The sequence below is a fragment of the Tetrao urogallus genome (genome assembly GCF_951394365.1).
Source record: "Tetrao urogallus genome assembly, chromosome: 3".
NCBI classification, from domain to species: Eukaryota; Metazoa; Chordata; class Aves; order Galliformes; family Phasianidae; genus Tetrao; species Tetrao urogallus.
Window position 1 is genome coordinate 62,026,330 of NC_136815.1, and position 20,530 is coordinate 62,046,859.

Here is a 20,530-nt window from a genome sequence, read left to right on the forward strand (position 1 = left end):
ACTGCCGCATCCACACGTGCCCAGTGACGGTGACTCCCCGGGCAGCCTGCGTCAGTGCCTCACCGCTCTTTCCGAGAAGAAATTGTTCCTAAATCCAACCTGAGCCTCCCCTGGCGCAACGTGAGGCGGCAGCAGCCCGTAGCACGCCAGTCGCAGCGCAGCTGGACAGCGGCCTGCCCTCCCTGCCCCTCCCCGCCCCGCCCCGCCGCGCCCCGCCGCGCCCCGCCTCGGCTCACCTCCGCTGCGTGGAGCCCTGCTGCACGCGGAGATGGAGCGCGGGGCCGATGTTGGGGTCGGCGTGCGGCGGCTCCGCAACATGGCGCGGCCGGAGCCCTTCGCCGCGGTGCTGGGCGCGCTGCGGGGCTGCTACGCCGAGGCCACGCCGCTGGAGGCCTTCGTCCGGCGGCTGCGGGAAGCTGGCACCAGGGAGGTCGAGGTGCTGCGCGGCGACGACGCGCAGTGCTACCGGACCTTCGTGTCGCAGTGTGTGGTGTGCGTCCCCCGCGGGGCTCGCGCCATCCGCCGGCCCATCTGCTTCCAGCAGGTAGGCAGGAGGGAGAGCGGCTGGACGGTGCCCCGCGCACGGGGTCGGCCCCGGAGCCAGCACCGGGGCTGCGGGGCTCTTCTTGCCCCGCGTGCGTGCTTGCGTGCGCCTCTCCCCTCGTGGCCGCCCCTCCGCCCGCGGCCCCGTCCGCACCACCCCCGGTCCCGTCCCTAGAGAGGGCTGGCGGAGCGCTGAAGGCGTCCGGGCGGCGGTGGGCTCAAAGATTTGCATGTCTGGGGCTCGGGGGCTCGTCTGGTCCGACGAGCCAGCGTGGCTGGTTAGAGCGACTGTGAGGGAAGTACCACCTTCCCCTGTGAGAGGGGTGGGGGAAAGTAGAGCTACGCCGCGCGAAACGAGCTGTGCGAGCTTACCGAGCGGCTTTTGAGTTTGTTAAAAATCCTATATTTTACGCAAAAGGAAATGGAGGCCTCGAGAAACATTGAGTTCTCCTCCGGTGGCGTGGCTTGCGTCAGCGCCTTCTGGGGCACGGTGACCTGGAGGCCCTGAGCTGGGAGTCGGGGTGGGGAGGAGAGGCATAGGGCGCTTCCTGGGCATGAGGAGCAGGATCAAAAGGGCAGCACCGAACGGGCTTCCGTAAGGCAGGCGGCTCAGGTTGCTGAATGTAAACATCTTGCAGTGCGCACGCAAGTCTGGCATAGCACTTGTGAATGGTTATACGGCTTTGTAAATGCGTAATGTAAGGCTGAAGTCTAGGCCTGGGTGTAGCTGGCGTGTCTGCTTCTTTAGGCCATGTGTTATTTGTGGAAGAGCTGTTGATTTAAAAAATCAATTCTCCCTCTTTCTGCCTTTGTTCAGTTATCCAGTCAGAGTGAAGTCATCACAAGAATCGTTCAGAGACTGTGTGAAAAGAAAAAGAAGAACATCCTTGCGTATGGATACTCCTTGCTGGATGAAAACAGTTGTCACTTCAGGATTTTGCCATCTTCATGCATATACAACTATCTGCCCAATACTGTAACAGAAACGATTCGCATCAGTGGCCTCTGGGAGATACTGCTGAGCAGGATAGGGGACGACGTGATGATGTACCTGCTGGAGCACTGTGCACTCTTCATGTTGGTTCCCCCAAGTAACTGTTATCAGGTCTGCGGGCAACCAATTTATGAACTTATTTCGCGTAACATAGGGCCATCCCCAGGGTTTGTTAGACGACGGTATTCAAAGTTTAAACATAATAGCTTGCTTGACTATGTGCGAAAAAGGCTTGTGTTTCACAGGCACTATCTCTCCAAGTCACAGTGGTGGAAGTGCAGGCCGAGACGTCAAGGTCGTGTCTCCAGCAGGAGAAAAAGAAGGAGCCATAGGATACAAAGCCCAAGGTCTGGTTACCAGTCTTCTGCAGAAGTGAACTTTCAAGCAGGCATGCGGATCAGCACAGTTACTGCACGTCTGGAAAAACAGAGCTGCTCCAGTTTATGTTTGCCAGCTAGAACACCATCTTTAAAAAGGAAGCGTGACAGAGAACAGGTTGAAATCGCAGCTAAGAGAGTGAAAGTAATGGAGAAAGAGATAGAGGAGCAGCCTTGTAGTATCATTCCTGATGTAAATCAAAGTAGCTCCCAGAGGCACGGAGTTTGGCATGTAGCACCACGTGCTGTAGGTCTTATTAAAGAACGTTACGTTTCTGAAAGAAGTAACAGTGAGATGTCTGGTCCTTCTGTAGTTCACAGATCTCACCCTTGGAAGAGGCCTGTGGCAGACAAAAGCTCTTTTCCAAGAGGAGTTCAGGGTAACAAACACACAAAGACCGGTGCAGAAAAACGAGCAGAATCCAATAGAAGGGGCATAGAGATGTATATAAACCCAACCCGTAAACCCAATAGAAGGGGTATAGAGAGGCATATAAATCCAACCCATAAACCGGGGTTGAATTCTGTACAAACTGAACCAATGGAAGGCGATTCTTCGGGGGACAGAAAGCAAGAAAATCCCCCAGCTCATTTGGCAAAGCAGTTACCAAATACATTCTTGCGCTCTGCAGTGTACTTTGAGAAGAAATTTCTTCTGTATTCCCGTAGTTACCAAGAATATTTTCCTAAATCATTCATACTGAGCCGCCTGCAGGGTTGTCAGGCAGGTGGAAGGCGGCTTATAGAAACTATATTCTTGAGCCAAAACCCATTAAAGGAAAAGCAGAACAAAAGCCTAACACAGCAAAAGTGGAGAAAGAAGAGGTTGCCCAAACGCTACTGGCAAATGAGAGAGATATTTCAGAAGCTGTTAAAAAACCACGAGAAGTGCCCTTATTTAGTTTTCTTGAGAAAAAATTGCCCTGTCTTGCTTTCTGAAGCATGTTTGAAAAAAACGGAGCTGACCCTGCAGGCAGCTCTGCCTGGGGAAGCAAAGGTTCACAAGCACACAGAACATGGGGAAGAGTCCACTGAGGGTACTGCACCGAACAGCTTCCACACTCCTCCCTCAATGCCAGTGTGTGGGCAGACAGAGAGAGAGGAGCAGCACCTTGCAGAGGGGAGTGATCCGCTCCTCAGGGAGCTGCTCAGGCAGCACAGCAGCCACTGGCAGGTGTATGGCTTTGTGAGGGATTGCCTGGAGCGGGTGATTCCTGCCGAGCTGTGGGGTTCAAGCCATAACAAATGCCGGTTCTTTAAAAACGTGAAAGCATTCATTTCTATGGGGAAGTATGCTAAGCTTTCGTTGCAGCAGCTGATGTGGAAGATGAGAGTGAATGACTGCGTATGGCTTCGTCTGGCCAAAGGTACTTGTATTGCAAAACCAAGGGCGTCAGATGGGTGGTGGTCAGGCTTAAGGAGGGGACAGAAGGGCACTCAATATGGGTTTGGAGTTGGTGGTTTGTTGGTAACAACAGGAGTTGAGAGAGGAAGACATGGTAGTGGTTGTAATCGATGTTGGGGAGAGTTCTTAGATCTCTCTGTGCATCTTTATTGACACCTTTTATGTTTAATGGGATTAAGGTTTTATGCAGAAACGTGAATTCAGGACGCAGGCCTTCCAACAAAACACATTCCCTTCTGCTCTTGCTCCCCAGATTGCCAATATCTGTGACCAAAGCACTTAAGGAGTAAGTGTAGTCTTTTGGGTTGCCATAAAACATCAGAAAGAACTAAAGCCAAAACAGGACACGTGTATGCAGTCATTCCATGGGATTTTTCCCTCTCACATCTACCCTGTGAAAAAGACAAGAGTAAGGGATCTGTGCAATGCAGAAGCTGCCCTGCATCCATTACCTTTCTGGAGCTCTTCTTTGGGAACGTATGATCCTTACTGAGCAGGATTTGGGGCTGGGTGAGTGGCGGTGCAGAGGTCATCCCAGTGGTATGGGCAGGACAGCTCTGAATTCTGTGGGAATCCCTCTTGTCAGTGATCTTCTCAGGTGAAGAGAGGCAAATCTCACTTCTCTGAAGTAGCCTCTCTAAAGACATTACCCTTGGGCATCGTTCTAGGCTGAACCTGTGGTTCTGTGGTTAACTGCTGTAGAATCTCACATGTTGTAATTGTTCTGTGATTCCATTCTCCACCTACAGAATGTGGAATGTACTATAACCAACATGCTTGCAGTGTTCTTACCTAGTAGTATGCTTGGATCCTACAGTAATGTGAGTTGAAAATGGCATTCCTTCTTAAAAGGTGCAGTAGGGTTCTGAAAGTACTGCAGGTTCCCTGAAGTATAGGAGGAAAGTAGGTGGTTTGGTATTTGAGGTACACTTCCATAAGAAGCTGTTAATTCTAGTAAATATATTGATTAATCATTTAAAAACTTTGGCTCAAAACCACAGTTTTAAAAATATTGAAGAATTAAATATTTCAAAGGGTTTTTATTGTAAAAACACATTTGGTTCATAATCACTTGTAATGTCTTACTTCTGAAAAGAATAATAGCCTGAATCCAGGAAAAGCAACTCGTCAGCTTAATTTCATTTTCTCTGAAACTAATCCCTTTGTGCCTGAAGTTTAAACTTGCATTTAATTGCTTTGCTGCACTGTAGGTGTTTTTCTCCCCAAAAGAAGTAGCAGTGGTTTCTTGTAAATCATGACTACAATTCAGAAAATTGACATATGATGTCAAAATGTCAAAAACTAATCATCTTGTTCCAGAACAGCTACGTAATGTGTTGATTTAATCTGTGTATCTGGTGGCCTGCGTATTACGATTCTTTATTTAAAGAATCTTCTCACAGCTGCTGCATTTTTCAGTGATGTTCTCTAGCTTCTATTGAAGTGAATCCTTTTATCTCTTTTTGGCAGTATTTTTTTTTTTTTGGATATGAAAGTGTCTCTGCCGCAGAGAGCACACAACCCAGGCGGGGTATAGAACTAAGCAACTGATTTCCATATGATAAATTTCAGTTTAAAACTTCATCTCTTGTGTCAAAGTTTGTGCAGCAGCTGTGATTTGTGCTGAGCAGCTAATCTAACAAACATTTTTGTAGAGTCTCTTTAAATAATCCAGCTGTATTTTGCTAAATTCTACTTTAATTAGAAACATATTATTGGAAAGTTGCAACGATTTATAATTAATACCAATGAAAATTTTGAGCTGCATCTGTGGAATTATTTGTTTGGTTTTTTTTCTCTTTTTACTGGCCTCGTGCTAAGAAGGGATTGTATATATGGGTTGTTCTGTATAGTTTGTTTCTGTTTTTAACTAATACGGAAAGTTGACCTTTGCTATGACTACATTAACTGCATTTGAATTATTTATTGAAGGTAATCATTCTGTTCCTGCCTACGAACATTGTTACCGTGAAGAAATTTTGGCAAAATTCCTATACTGGCTGATGGATTCCTATGTTATTGAGTTGCTCAAATCATTTTTCTATATCACCGAGACCATGTTCCAGAAAAACATGCTTTTCTACTACCGAAAGTTTATCTGGGGCAAATTACAGAACATTGGAATTAGGTAACATAACAAATCAAACATGACTGAAATATGTGGAAGTCTCACGTCTTGTTATGTGAAGTTATAATTCTGCTTTCATCTGTTGCCCCTTTATCTGCCTTTTGTGTGCTTAATTTTCCAAGAGGAAGTCAACCTGTAGTAGTGGTGTGTATGGCTTGTAGGTTTGTATATATTTGATGTGGGAGAGCCTATTCAAATTTTTATTTCTTTGATAGGAGAACAGAAGCCTTTGTAGTAATACCCATTATGAGGAGGATTTTGGTTTGATAGGTCACATTTTTAAACCTTTTAATGATCAGTGATTCTCAGTGCCAGAAATTTCTTTAACTGCTTCAATTCAAAAAAATTGTTTTGAATTTCTGGATGTCTGTTGATTTCCAAATTTCTATGTGATTTCTTCTTTCTTTTTTTTTTTTTTTTTAATTCTCTTATGCCCTTCGTGTTCCCTGATGGTACTACTGGTGTTTCTCCTGTGCAGCTCTCTTCTATGTGTGTTAGCACTTAATGGGGCCCTGATCCTGTTTGCAGCTGCAGCCCAGAATCAGCATTTTAAACAGTAGTAGCAAAATAGTTTTCAACTATTGGTATACTTTGTCTTGTCTTCAAGCTGTGTCAGTGTTTGATGAGTGTTTTGTGTAGTTTTAATGTATTTCAAAGGCTAACGTATTTTTAGAGTGTATGCATAAAGTATCAAGTCTAGATTTTACATAATAGATATAATGCTGTTTTTAATGGGGTGTATGATTAAAAGAAAGCAGGTGGCTTTGGTTTTAGTCATTTCTTCCCTGCCACCAATTTCTCTCATAAAGCTGTGAGCACAAAGGAAGCACAAAGGATCCTAATCTGTGCTGATCCTGTTTCTTCCTATCTCTTCTCCAAGCGTTTTCACCTTTTGCTTCAGGATGGCCCTGAGATGCAGGTTGCTGTCAGGTGGAGCAGCACCTCAGAAAAGTACTGTTGTGTATTTTACAGCCAACTGCATGCTGTAAGGACAGGATGTTTGCTGTTGGCTATGGGACATGTATAGGGCTATGTGGACCTTCAGTGCATTGTTTCACTCACAAGGGTATTCAGCACTCTGCTTTTTGGAGTGTACTATGTAATGTGAGGTCTCTTCCTAATCCAGTTTACTGCATTCATGCATATGGCAAGATGCCCATTTCATGTTGGAAGAGAGAAATGGGGATTTAGAGATGTTGAGAAACAGCTGTTTGGGGTTGGCATTTCTAGGCTCTCAGGGCACCATCCCCTCTTTCTCAGGCAACGTATTCAGTATATTGAGCTGCCTCTGCCTTCCCTGGGTGAACAGTATCAGGTGACCTCTATTGCTGCCCTGATGGTTGTTTGGTGGCTGCCCTGGTTCTTCCTCCTCTCCAGATGAAGCTGCTCTTGTTGATTGCTATGAGCTGGCTCACAAGAAAGTGTTTACAGCCAGTGTAGTCCCTGATGTAGACTTTGGGGAAGAGAAGATGGATGAAACTGTCTGAGCTGAATAGAGCAGGGCTTTATTCATAAGTTTTCCATGAACTGTCCTTACGGAGAAAATCCCTATCTTGTACTACTGTACATGTGAGTAAATCTTCCTGTGCAGAACCCAGCTCGAGGATACAGGTATCAGATCTGACAGGGGACTTTGTTTTGTTTTCTCAGATTCTTGATCAAGTTTGGTAGATATTTTGCATGCAAGCAACTTTCTGTAGATTTTTGAAGTTAAACCAAACTGCATACCCCCAACTGAAAAACAGTTTTGTTTTGTTTTGTTTTCTTTTTGAAGGAAAGAAATCAATATTTCGTGATACTGCTGCTTCAAGTTACGTGGCCCATGTAATGCAGAGCTTTTTTTTTTTTTTTTTTTTTTTTTTTTTTTTTAAATGATGTATACCTTGTCACAGTGACAGCATCTGTTTTCACAGGGAGTGATTGGCAGACCTTGTACTCAGATTCCTACTAGGTCCACTGTGTGACAGCACTGTGAATATGAATAAGGATGGTTCAAAGGCCACTAGATTAGTGCATGTTCAAAATCAGCAGTACTGCCATGAAATAAGCAGTGAGTGTTGCTTCAGGCAAAATGACATCAAATTCCACAACCGAGCAGGGAGTAATGATGAAGATATGCTGACAGGGTGTCTTTATCTCCGCTTTTAGAAGAAGTCATGTTTTAAAATTGGTGTGTTGGTAGTTTTTGTTGTTGTGTCTTGTTGTTTTTTTTTTTTCTCCCATCCAGTGCCAGAAATGTGAACTTCAGAGCAATGGAGATTTGATTACTTGGTTGTTTCTGATGAACTGGAGTTCTTCATTTTATGTTGGTATTCTAGCTAATGCATACAGTATCTATGTTATGTTCTGTAAGTTTAGGAAAGAAGTTAAATCGTAATAAACAGCAGTGATCTCTAGCTATGAAAACATGATCTGCCTCGTCAGCTGAATTTTGGAAATTTAATTCCAGTCTTGAACATAAATCCTCAAAATGCTGAACCTGGTGGCCCAGGCATGCATTGTATCACTCAGGCAGTCACAGTTGGAACAACTGGATCACTGACTTATTGAATTGTGCTGGTATGCACAAGAGAAATATTTTTGAGTCTTATCTGCTTGCTTGACTTTTCAGAGATCTCCTAGAGCGTGCTGACCTGGTCTTCCATCCATCCACTGCCTTATGTTATACCATGGTTTCCTTTTGCTAAACCAGCTTGATGGTTTGTTGGGGATATCGAAATCTGAATGCGAATTTAGATTTGCAGCCCTTGTTCTTCAGGGGTTTGAACTGTCTCATTTTACTTCCCAGGGAAGAATGAACAACAGTCTTTTTTTTTTTTTCCTTCTGAACAATATAGGCAGTGTAGTACAGTGACCCAGCTCCTTTATGTTGCAGGTAGCGCACCTTTACCATCTTAAGTAAAAGCGAGGTCTTGGTGCTGCTTCCTTTTCGTACCTTATTGCATGGGTTAGTATTAATTTGGGCTGAGCTACACTGAATTGTAAATCCTGAAGTGGTGTCTGTGTGGGGGAAGCACGCTTCCCAGACTGTCATTTAAGAGCCTTCCATTCTTTATTATTTTCTATTTACTTTAGCTGACTGCTGCTGATCAACCTGATTATTTTGAATTATGCTACTGAATGCTTAATTGTCCTTTTGTTTTCTCTGTTGTAACTTTTAATGTGGTAGCTGCCACCTATTAAGATTTAAGATCCTTCCAGCCCAGGCCATTCTGTGATTCTGTGATTCTGTGTGATTCTGCTCTAAATGTTGGAAGTACAACAGCCTGTTACACTGTGTATGTCCTTCCCTGGGCCTGTCTTCATACAGTTTTCAGAAAATCCTATCCTTTGTTTATATCTTCCAAGATTCTGAATCCATGAAAGATATTAAAAAAAAGAAATCATAATGTTCAAATATACTTGGCTAGTCTGTGATTACATTTTTGTGTTAATTTAGATCTTTTTCATTACATTAGTTTACGTCATATATGCTCTTTTATTAATATATCATGTTGTCAATGGTATACATTGATATATGGAATTATTCTGAAATTCAGATTTCATACCAGGTTCTGTAGAGATTAGTATTTGTAATTATCTCTTTAGTAAAATACCTGGGTTCAGTTACATTAAGAGTGAAATATTTTAACTTACTGCATTTCCTGTTGCTTACATTCAATATGTATTTATATTTTAGAAACCATTTTGCCAAAGTACATCTGCGTGCTTTATCTTCAGAGGAGATGGAAGTGATCCATCAAAAAAAGTATTTTCCTATTGCATCAAGGCTCCGGTTCATTCCTAAAATCAATGGTTTACGACCTGTAGTAAGACTAAGCCGTGTTGTTGAAGGACAGAAACTCAGCAAGGAAAGCAGAGAAAAGAAGGTTTTTATTTTCCTTATTGTTTTATGTCGGTCTGATGGAGGCAGCTGTTTCATGTTAACTAAAAAACCTCGCTCACTTAACTAGTTTTAAAGTGGTGAACTGAAACATTAAAATCAAAAGGACTGAATGCACCTACTCTTTGCAACTTAGCTTAACTTCTCCCTTCCCAGTACTCATCATTAGCCTGCAGTTCCAGAGCTACATACTTCTGCTTGTAAGCCTGTCTTAATGATATCGGTCTAACAAAATAGCACAGGCTGTCGGGTAAGCGCGTTTGCCTTCTCTCCTCTTTCTGTCAGTTTTCCTCAGCCTTGCTTACTGAGTCTGACTGTGATGGACACAGCTGTCCATAGGGGTAGGAACAGAAGAGTCAGACACTAAGTGCTCAGTGTTCAGAGCTAATGCTGTATTTGTTTGGCACACCAGAGAATTAGGGACAGATGAATCTCTCCTGCTGGGATTTACCTGAGTACTGATTGAGTGCATCGTTGGACTGGTTGGCTGTTGTGCCAGGTCAGCCCAGGGGATCTTGCCAAGTTAGCAGGCCAAATAATGATGAACCATATATGTTGCAGTGGAAGGCCTAAAAGGGTTGAGGAGGCTGGATCAAGCATAGTAAGGAAATAGAAATTAAGATGGGAATTACTACTGCGTGGGAACAAAGGCTTAACACAGAGTGCGTACAATAATCCATTTAACAAGCGAGTTAACTGCAAAATATAGTGGAAGCACAGTTTCACTATCTCCCATGACTAAATTGATTCTTTTTCCTTAAGGCTGAGTTCCATAGATGAAAAGCTCTCCAAATGGGTGAGAGTTCAACAGCTTCTTAATGCTGATGGTTCAGTGAGTAATCCCATTCTGCATTTAAAGGACATGAAGGAAAAGCTGTTCTGAAGTGTTACTTTCATCTAGTCTTTCTGTGGCTATCATACTGTCAGAGTATGCCCACAGTTAATCCAAAAATAGCTGCAGTACTTTAAAAGGTTCTGTTGCTCCCGTAACAAATTGGGATAAAGGATGACCCCAGACCTGAATGCCCAGAAGATGAAGATTAAAAGTCAACTATGGTTGCTGGTCAAGTGGCTTCAGCTTGCTGCGTAGCCCTGAAGCTGAGAGGCAAGATTCATGCTAGAAAGTGGGAACTGTAGACTCCTGTTCATGAGTGCTGATAAGCAGCCAAGAACAGCGGCTGTCATGAAAAGACCTCATCTGACAAAAAATGGGAGAGCATCATAAAGCAATGCTAATGATTTTATAAATCCATAAAAGGTAATGATAGTGTTACCTCTCTTCTGTGATAGCAGACAGACGCAGAAAACATCATCCAAAACAATTATCTTGTTCAAGAATTTGGGGCTTACAACCTAATGGAAGTAATATTTGTTTTTTTTCTTTTCCCTCCTTTCTTTCCTTCCCCAGCTTGCGTGGCTGCTCAGTTTCTTTCTTTCATTGCCTGCTATCCTTTGGTCTGTTCCAGTTTTTCAACCTGTCTTATATTCCAGCATGTCTCTGCTCTGCAGTTTCCTCCAGGTATTTAAATTGTAGGAAGAAGACCATCTTCAGATTCTTTCTGTGTCTGACAGCGTTCCAGGGTTTGGAATTTTAAGGCTAGTCTGAAACTGCAGTGGTAGACTTTGTCAGTTCTTGCAGCTCAGCAGTGGAATGCATCCAGATGAATTGCCAGAAAAAAATCTCTCAAGTACCCAGCAAATTAACTTCCGGCTCTTGGGCAGCTCTTAACCTTTGCTGCCAAAACTGTAGTGAAATTAATCCAGTTCTGTGAGTTTGTCCTCAAACAGTGGACAACTGTTATGCTTTTCTTTTTTCTTTTAATAGAGGTTTTATGTATTTGCTTTTCAACCTTCTTTTTGTTTGAACTTCAACATATCTGTGTGTAAATACATAGATACATACATGGATACACAAACATAATGGGAAGCCTGAAGAGGATTTCTTAATTAACTGATTGGTTTGAGAGTGTATAATCTTTTTTTGCATTCTGCAGAGATTCCAACAAACCCTTAGGTTTTGCAAAAATACCGATAGCACTGTAGATTAGGCTTGTTCTGGAAAACTGAGGGACAGGAGAGAATTCCTGCCAGCATTACAAGAAGTTACTGCTGTGAATACTGCTGCTGGATGTCTCACAGGCCTAGTTCAAACTGAGGTTTGAATGCTAAAGCTTCTTTTATTGACCCCAGTGCTAACACCCAGATGGCCATCAGCTTTGTGAGAAGTTCTTAAGGCAGCCATCCGGGGACACAGTCATTAAGAACTAAGGGAGGAACTTCTCTACTGATAACTACTTTGATCTGCTGCTTCTGTTTATCTTTGAGCTACATCTTTACCCTTTTGACTGCTTTTCATAGGAACTTGGCATATACTAGAAAATAAACCACTGCACTAATTCAAGAATGTGTCTTAATTTTCAGCAGTCAATTCAGCAGTTCATTTTTTGTAGTCAAAAATATTTTGCAGGATCAGCCAGTGAATTAACAAACTATTTACCTAATGAAAAACAGTAAAGTTGGATCATGTTGTTTGTAGTCGGTGACTGCAGTACAAGTGGTTTTGGTGTGCTTTAGTTTTGTCAGTTTTTCACTGCAACCTGGAATTGATTTTTTCAGGGCAAAAATAATGTTCTCAGATGAATTTGGTATGCTTCATACTTGGCAATTTTATTGCATGCATGGCTTGATCACAATGCTGCCATTTAGAGTGAGAAACGTTTTAGAATTTATTTATGCATATTTGGAGGAATTCTCCAGAGTTCTAAACAGATTCATTAGCGTGCCGCATGTGCAGTTTGTTTACTTCCTTTAATACTATGGCTTGCCTTTTCCAAACTCTTGTAGCCAGATCTGTGTTGACAGAGCTGATTGACCTGCAGGACTTCACTGCCACACTGCTGTAATCCACTATTCCCATAACTAAGAGAGTTAAATCTTTGCTGAAGTAGAGTAAATCTTTGCATAAATTATCTGTAGAGGCTCATGAAGCGCTGCAGCTGGGTTTAACTTAAAGTCTCAAGCACATGTTGTTATTTCTTCTTACCTTACAGCTGGTGATGATTTTATTTATCCGAGTCTATTTATTTATGTCCATAACTGTTTCACCACATTGGTGTCTTCGAGACTGTTTTGTCAATTCCTGGAAGTCACTGCTGCTATATTCGTTCTTTCTGAAAACTGTATTTGATCAAAGTAGTACAGCGAATACACAGATTTCCTCTCATAGCTCATCTAAATGAGAAACATTTAGTATAACGTTCAGTATTGCATTTAATATGTTTCAACACCTTAGGATGTTTCTCTTTGGTCTCTATAGATACAGCGCTATAACACTCAGCTAAAAAATCTATTTAGTGTGTTAAATTATGAACGAACTGTAAACACCAACATCATTGGCTCTTCAGTATTCGGGAGAGATGATATCTACAGGAAATGGAAGGAGTTTGTTACAAAAGTTTTTGAATCAGGTGGTGAAATGCCTCATTTCTACTTTGTAAAGGTATGCCTATTCTAATCCTGTGTTCAGACTAACTTTTCAAAGACAGCTACTGCAGATCTTCTATAGCTCTGGTCTGTGTGCATAACTACTTCTTTGTCATAGTTGGGTTTTGTACATAGCTAATTTAGACTGGTTTGTTTCTTTGCTTTTCCTGAAGTATTGCTTCTTTTACTTCGATATTTTTATTAATTTCTCTGTCATGCAACAGCTCTTGCTTATAGACACATGCTGTGCTTCTGCAGTTACATTTACTTGGGTATAATGATGGGACAAACATACAGACTTCAATAGGCTCTTAGGGTCATTTTCCTAAGTTAAAAACAAAAAAAAAATCCTATGTGCTTCTAGATAAACTCAGTATCTTTTCAGTAAATAAGTCTCCTCTATCTCCATAATATGGATGTCTCTTGAGAATAAATACCTGAAGTATAAAGCGTGTCCAACAAATCTATTCTACCACTTTAAATAATTGAGTTATTGTAAAATCTTTTTTTTTTTTTTTTTTTTTTTTTTTTTTTTTTTTTTTGAAGGAGCATTTACTTAACTCTTGTGTTAAGTAATAGCTAGCAGGCTATTGCTGTTACGTTGGAGTGATTCACATAAAATTATACAGCTTATATATAATATAGTGGGGCTCCTACCTCATGCTCTTGTACATCAGTTGTCATGTCCCAAAATTGTTTTCAGTTATTGTCTTATCTTTAAGGACAAAGGATCATGTCATTGATACAGTTCTTTACAAGTTTTTGCTTCTTCTTCACAAGGCCTTGAATTGTGACTATGACAAATAAAAGCAAAGTTAAGATCATAGTATAAGATTTAGAAAAAGCAAAGCTTCTAGGTTTACATTTTTCCAAAAGTCTAAGATGTCATGGTCAGAACTAAATATAGAGGAGAAAGTTTCTTAAAATAATAATTATATAAAAATTTCAGCAATAAATTTCAGTGCAATGTAATATTTAAGGCTGTGTATGCAACTTCCACTATGCTACCTTTTGTGTCCATTGGTATCTAATCATGAAAAGAAGTGCTACACAGTACAGATTAATGTAGGGACTGCTGTACCATTTTCTGCTAGTAACAGACATTGTACTAAAACTGAGTTCTGTTGTCCCCTGCAAGGGAAAACTCATTGATGACTGAGGAAAGAATCTTCAGATAAGAAATGAGTTTGCTTGTCACAATTTTGAATAATTAATGTTGTAATTTCATTCCTATGTGATGCTTCAATTGTGGTTATATACTACAATGGTTATTTTTGCCCCATATTGTCACAGTATTTATGGTGATATTGATGAATATGAAAGATATTTAAACATAAGATATAGAATATGATGGAAGATATTTTATCTGTTTCAGGGTGATGTGTCCAGAGCTTTTGATACTATTCCTCACAAGAAACTAGTGGAAGTAATCTCACAGGTCTTGAAACCTGAGAGCCAAACTGTGTATGGAATAAGGTGGTATGCTGTAATTATGATTACCCCAACTGGAAAAGCCAGGAAGCTCTATAAGAGACACGTATGACTCATTTCTTTTAATTACTACTGTTACTATATTTCTGGCCAAGAAATGTATTTGTAGCTTTTTTTTGTTTGTTTGTGTTTCTGAATGTGAATTAGGTAATTACTTCAGAAAACCTTTATTTTGATAGTGTTGGAAATTTCCTGGAGTGAACAAAGCTGTTTCTTACTCTTCGGTGTTAGTAAGGGTAAAGGTAAATGGAGATGCGTGAGGGTGGAATTTCATTTTAACAGTACCAGACTTATTTGGTTTAAAATAACGCAGTAAAACATGCCCTTTCACTGAGTAAATTTCATCTGCTACTGAGTATTCTATTGCTGTTGTCTTTTTTTTTTTTTTTTTTTTTTTTTTTTTTTATATTAAATATGCAGGTTTCTACTTTTGAGGATTTTATTCCAGACATGAAGCAGTTTGTGTCCAAACTTCAAGAGAGAACTTCATTACGAAATGCAATAGTAGTTGAACAGGTAAATATTATCTTAGAATCATTTGAGTTGGAAGAGACACTTAAGGGTCATGTAGTCCAGATTCCCTACAAGAAAAGGAATACCTTTTCAGCAGATTAGGGTGCCCAGAGCTCTGTCCAGCCTGACATTGAGTGTCTCCAGGGATGGGGCATCCACCACATCTTTGGGCAACCTGTTCCAGTGCCTCACCATGCTTATTGTGAAATAAACTTCTTTCTTATATCCAGTCTAAATCTCTCCTCTTTTAGTTTGAGTCATTTCTCCCCAAATTAGGAGGGTTCTCCTAAACTGAAAGAGAAAGCTACATTAAGTAGATGAAGATTCCTGGGTTTTGTGTGTTTTTTTTTTGTTTATTTTTAGATGAATGTATGTATTATATGGTGACACCACTTGTGTTCTGGTTACTCAGCACCTTCTTTAGATAGATTTTTGGCATCTCTTATCTGGTGTTTCTAGCAGGCTTTCAGGGGATTTAGTGTCTCAGGCAGGAACTCTGGCAATGCGTAATTCTAGACTTCTCCCAGATTTTCTCGTTGGTGTCTTAAACTTTCATTTGAACCACCATGTTCTTTTTTTTTTTTTCTTTCCTAATGAATTCCATTATGTATTGTAACAGCTTTCCAGTGAGGTAAATAAGCATTTTGACATGGTCTGTGTCCAAAATGCACACAACTAAGGATGTGAAAAGTGTATTCTAAGCTAAGTAACATGGGAAATAGATACAGCATTTTGAATAGCAAACTTCACTTAATAGAGAAATGACTTGGAAAAAAATCAGCTTATTTTAATGATCTCATGCCAAAGTTGCTAAGAATAAACTTTCCTTCTTAGTGCATTACAAAACAGGAAAAACTTCGTTGTTGTTACTGTTTGTTTGAAGAGATACCTTGCTTTCTAAGTTAGGGAATGGATGAAAATTACATGAATTTTATATTTGCTCCAGCCAGTGCTATTACAAGAAGCAGGCTCCTTTATGTTGATTAACTCACATGCTTCAGAGAACAGTATTAATTCTAAATAATGTTTGTTATTAAGACTTGCTCAGTAAAAGATGTGTGACAAAGTGTAGAGGTAGGTGATGCACCCAGTCAGTTTCCAGAGATGTTCTATGGCTTGGCGAAACGGTGTTCCATGATAACAACATACAAAATCATGAGACACAGATGACCACGCAGGTATCTTCCACTGCTCTAAATGAAATTTCTATTATACGTTTTTAACACAAAAGACTTAATGTAATTGCATAGGCTCTCGTGCATGGAGTCATTGGTAACATGGGGAAAGAGATGCAATTTGTAGCAGAACTGGTAAGAGAGTGTTGTCTGTACTTGCGGAATAGTAAAGAACATAAGAGTTAAAAGGGGTAGAACATGACCAAAAGAGGGGAGGTATCATAAATAGTGGTAAGCCAATATAATATTTAAGCACTTTTAAAAGTTTTTATATTTGTTAATATAATATACATTTTTCCAAACATAACACTAATCAAAATGATTTTCTTTCCTGAAGTAAAACCTAAAAAACAAAACAAAACAAAACAAAAAAAAAAAACAAAAAACCCAACCAACTTTGCTCATTTGTTGGCTGACAGTTGCTTTTTAGAGTGTATATTCAGATTTTAATTTTAGATGTTTGTTTTGTTTCTTACCTTAGAGATTTTTTACTAAACTGTTACAGTCTAATTCTTCAGGTAAGCTAATACATATATTTTCAGCTTATACTTTATCTTTTAGTTTCAGCACATTTCTAAAGTACCATTTTGGTTTTGTTTTGTCCCATTTCTAGTGCTTAACTTTTAATGAGAACAGTTCCACCCTGTTTACTTTCTTTCTTCAAATGTTACATAATAACATCCTGGAGATTGGACACAGGTAAAAAATAAAATCAAATACATTTGTGAAATGTGGATTTTTTTGTTGTTTATTTGGGTGGTTTATGTTTGTTTTTCTCTGCCTTTATTGGCTTAGAAAATTTCTGCTGGGTATCTTTTAAATAATTTTATTTCATGTTAATTTGAAATCTGTTTTGAAATTTAACTTATGCCTTATAAAAAAGCTGAACTGTTTGGATCCATTTACATTTAAATAATTGAGTTTTAGAAGTTTCTTTCCCATGCGGGTGATGCTGATCATGCACAGACTGCATCATTCTGTAGATACATAACCTTCATTTAGAGCTTCAGATCTTGTTTGAAAAAATGTTGAAATCCTTGGAGATGACCACAGAAGCAAGGGGATGTCCAAGCAGTAGTGCTTAAGCTTTGTCAGCCTGTAGTACAAAATAAAACTTTTTCTGCATAGCCTTGCTCTTTGGCAAGTTGCAGTAAAAATATAAAACAGTATCATTAAGAATTAAAATGACAACCCCCAAATTAGGAATCTGCTGTTACGGAAGAGGATGAAATGAAAATTTCTTGCATTGCTAGAAATGCTGATCTGCTATTTAGCTTTTGCCTCTAGGTGGCAAACGTGTACCAAGTGTAGAAACCACTTACAAATACGACCTTTATTTCTGAATTCAGAGTGAAGTCTGTTAGAGTGACTAAGTTCTTGCTGTTGAGAGGCTAACTTTATTTTACAGTAGTTGAACTCATTGTACAGAGAGAGGGGAAAATAGAGGCAAATGGAAAAGCGTCTGTAGGCTTTTCTAGCATTAAAACAGTTAAGAGGAAATAACTGCAGTTTATAGTAGAGGTCGTATTAAAAAAAAAAAAAAAAACTGGATTGTAGAAGACAATATTGTGTTCCTTAACAGGCATTCGTCAAGAATTTCCCTGAAAGTAAAGAGTAGTATTTATTTGTTTAAAAAACAAACAACAGCAACAACAAAACAAACAAGGAAATATATGGCTTGACCATATCGTGCTGTGCCATCATAAATGAAGAATATCACAGCTGTTCTATGATTCTATAATATGCACATCAAGTGGCCTGATTTAAAGTACTTCGTATTGTTAAACACTTTTACTCTAACTTGTCTGAAACAAATGCTTTAAGAAAACAGGATTTGATAGTGGTGAATTTTGTATTTGGATTTAATGTGGATGTTTGCTTCTTATGTGAAAACTTAGAAGTTCTCAATTTCAGAATCTGCCTGAATTCAAATCTTATTGTAGATGAACATTATGAGCTTCAGTGTATGAATTTTTAGTGAGTACTTGCTGGAAATTATTTGGATCGTAATTAAAAAATAAATGTAGCATTTGAAAGATGAGTCGTGAACTTTACGTTTCTTGTAGAAGAGCACTTGTAAAGCAACACAAGACTAACAATTACAACGTTTAGATGAAATGTGACTCTGGAGGTTCTTTTGTAAAGGAAAAGCATTGTGGATTGATTTCAACTATAAATACCATTCACTTAATGGCAGTTGTTACTAGAGTTTCTTAATAAGAAAGGAGGATGTGTTTTAGTGCATTTTAAATTCAGTAGTGGGGATAAAGGTTTTTTTGGAGTCATGTCTAGACTCTTAGAGGAAAGAAAAACTGAGGTAAGATTAACTAGCAGGCTTTCAGTTGTTCATTACTGAAACTTACGTGTTATACTTGATGTTCTTAAGCATATGTTTAGTGACTACTGGAGCCTTGTTGTGTGTTTTGATGTTTCTTTTCTTTTATTCTTTTCTAGGTACTATATACAGTGCTCTGGAATCCCACAGGGCTCCATTTTGTCAACCTTACTTTGCAGCTTATGCTATGGAGACATGGAAAACAAATTACTTTGTGGAATCCAGAAGGATGGGTAGGAAGATTTGGATGCTTTTTGTTGTGTACTCTGTCATGGTATCGTATAGTGTGTGTATGTTTTCTTTGAAGTTTAATTTTGAATTTCAAGAGTTTTCAGTTCTCCAGCAGAAGCATGGTAAACTTAGATTTAGTGTCACTGTAACTGTTTTAGATGGAATTGTCTTATTTTTCATATGATTGGGAATAAAATAGAGGAGGAGTTGTCCTAGATGTGAGTGTTGGATGGATGGATGACTTCTTACAAAAAGCACAGTATTTAGGGATGCTTTAAAAACATGCTGGTCCACATTGGTCTTCTGACATCTTCCATGCTGTCCATGTGCTTGGTTCTTAGGAGCCTTGCTGAAAGTTTGTATGGTGAAAACTGCTTTTTCATTAACAGTAAGAAATACAGCATCCTTTTTATGTCCCTGTGAATTGATAGCCAGGTGAATCTCAGATTTGCAGGCATGAGCTAGGTATTGGTGAGTCCCCTGAAGCTTGTTCATGTTCACATCTCTCTCCATTCCTGTGAATGCTGTCCAAAACAAGATAAAGGAAATGTGTAAAAGTACTCTGGGTAAGTGCACCAGTCTGGTGCCTCTTCTTGGGAGACTCTCTGGATAATGGAAAGCCTCAGAATGTTAAATGTCTTCCTAAGCAAGTAATAGTTCTTTTTGATAAGCATTTGTGTACTGTGATGGTGGGATTCTGCAAAGCTACTTTTTTGCTTCTAAAGGACCCTCTTTATACATGCTGAACTTAAGAAACCAAGATTCAGAAGAGTGCACATAAAGAATTCTATGTAGCAGCTGTATATGTTGTAGTTTTTAGAATATTACATAGGTGTCCTTTGAATGATTTTGATCGTTTCATTTGGCCTTTAAACATAACATCTCCCTCTCCCAAAAAACAAACAGCAACAGTGGGGAAAAAAAAAAAAACTGCAAAAAAAACCAAAAACAACCAATTGGCTATTGAATAGATGAAGATATATCTGTTCTGATCATTGTGATGGCATAGTCCCACTTTAAAAAGGAGACTGGAAAAGATCATCTCCAGAGTTTCCTTTCTATGATCCATCTCTTAGCAGGATTTATTGGAAAAATATGAGCAAGTTTGGGACATGTATTCTATTTAAAAGAAAATTTCAGCCTTTATAATGATAGACTTCATAGAATGATTGAATTGCTCAGGTTGGAAAAGACCTTAAAGATCATTGAGTCCGCCCACAACCTAACCATACTACCCTAACTCTAACAACCCTCCTCTAAATCATGTCCCTGAGCACCACGTCCAAACAGTTTTTAAACACATTCAGGGATGGTGACTCAACCACCTTCCTGAGGAGCCTATTCCAGTGCTTAACAACCCTTTCTGTAAAGGAGGTTTTCCTGATGTCCAACCTAAACCTCCCATGGCACAACTTGAGGCCATTTCTGCTCGTCCTGTCACCAGTGAGAAGAGACCAACCCTGCACTTGCTGTAAGCACCTTTCAAGAATTGGAAGAAAGCAGTAAGGTCTCACCTCAGCCTCCACTTCCCCAGTATAAACAGCCCCAGTTCCTTCAGTCCCTCCTTGTAGGGCATATTCTCCAAGGCATTCACAAGCCTTGTTGCCCTTCTTTGGACCTGCTCCAGCACCTCAGTTTCCTTTCTGTATGGAGGTGTCCAAAACTGAACACAGTGTCTGTTTTATATCCAAGTTGCAGCTTCAAAAATTACTACATGTTAAATGAAGACAGTGTTATAGAACATAAAGCATCTCCTCTTTTTATTCCTGATTACAGAGTCCTAATACGACTTATTGATGACTTTTTGCTGGTTACACCACATCTAATGCAGGCAAAAACTTTTCTAAGGTATGATATTGAAAATATTCTTTATAGTAATAAGCATTAGCACCTTTTAGGTCATTTACTTTGATCTCCTTTATACTTCTGTGTACACGTAGATGCATTTGATTTTATGGATTAATAATCAAGG

The 20,530-nt window shown here is 39.8% G+C and overlaps 1 protein-coding gene across 2 annotated transcripts in view; it reads left to right on the plus strand.

Moving 5' to 3' along the window:
• Positions 1–268: 268 nt before the first annotated feature.
• The window catches only part of TERT (telomerase reverse transcriptase), a gene marked incomplete at both ends in the record, with an annotated part of 28,602 nt that continues 8,340 nt past the window's right edge, over positions 269–20,530 (plus strand). Inside the window, 10 exons of one of the 2 annotated variants that reach the window (XM_079533249.1) lie at positions 269–544; positions 1,361–3,281; positions 5,252–5,447; positions 9,127–9,316; positions 12,647–12,829; positions 14,189–14,350; positions 14,725–14,820; positions 16,606–16,691; positions 18,447–18,560; positions 20,335–20,406. In XM_079533249.1, coding sequence (XP_079389375.1) covers positions 269–544; positions 1,361–3,281; positions 5,252–5,447; positions 9,127–9,316; positions 12,647–12,829; positions 14,189–14,350; positions 14,725–14,820; positions 16,606–16,691; positions 18,447–18,560; positions 20,335–20,406 — 3,296 coding nt within the window. The remainder of the gene's footprint in view (positions 545–1,360; positions 3,282–5,251; positions 5,448–9,126; positions 9,317–12,646; positions 12,830–14,188; positions 14,351–14,724; positions 14,821–16,605; positions 16,692–18,446; positions 18,561–20,334; positions 20,407–20,530) is intronic. The other variant, XM_079533250.1, reaches the window with a different exon arrangement.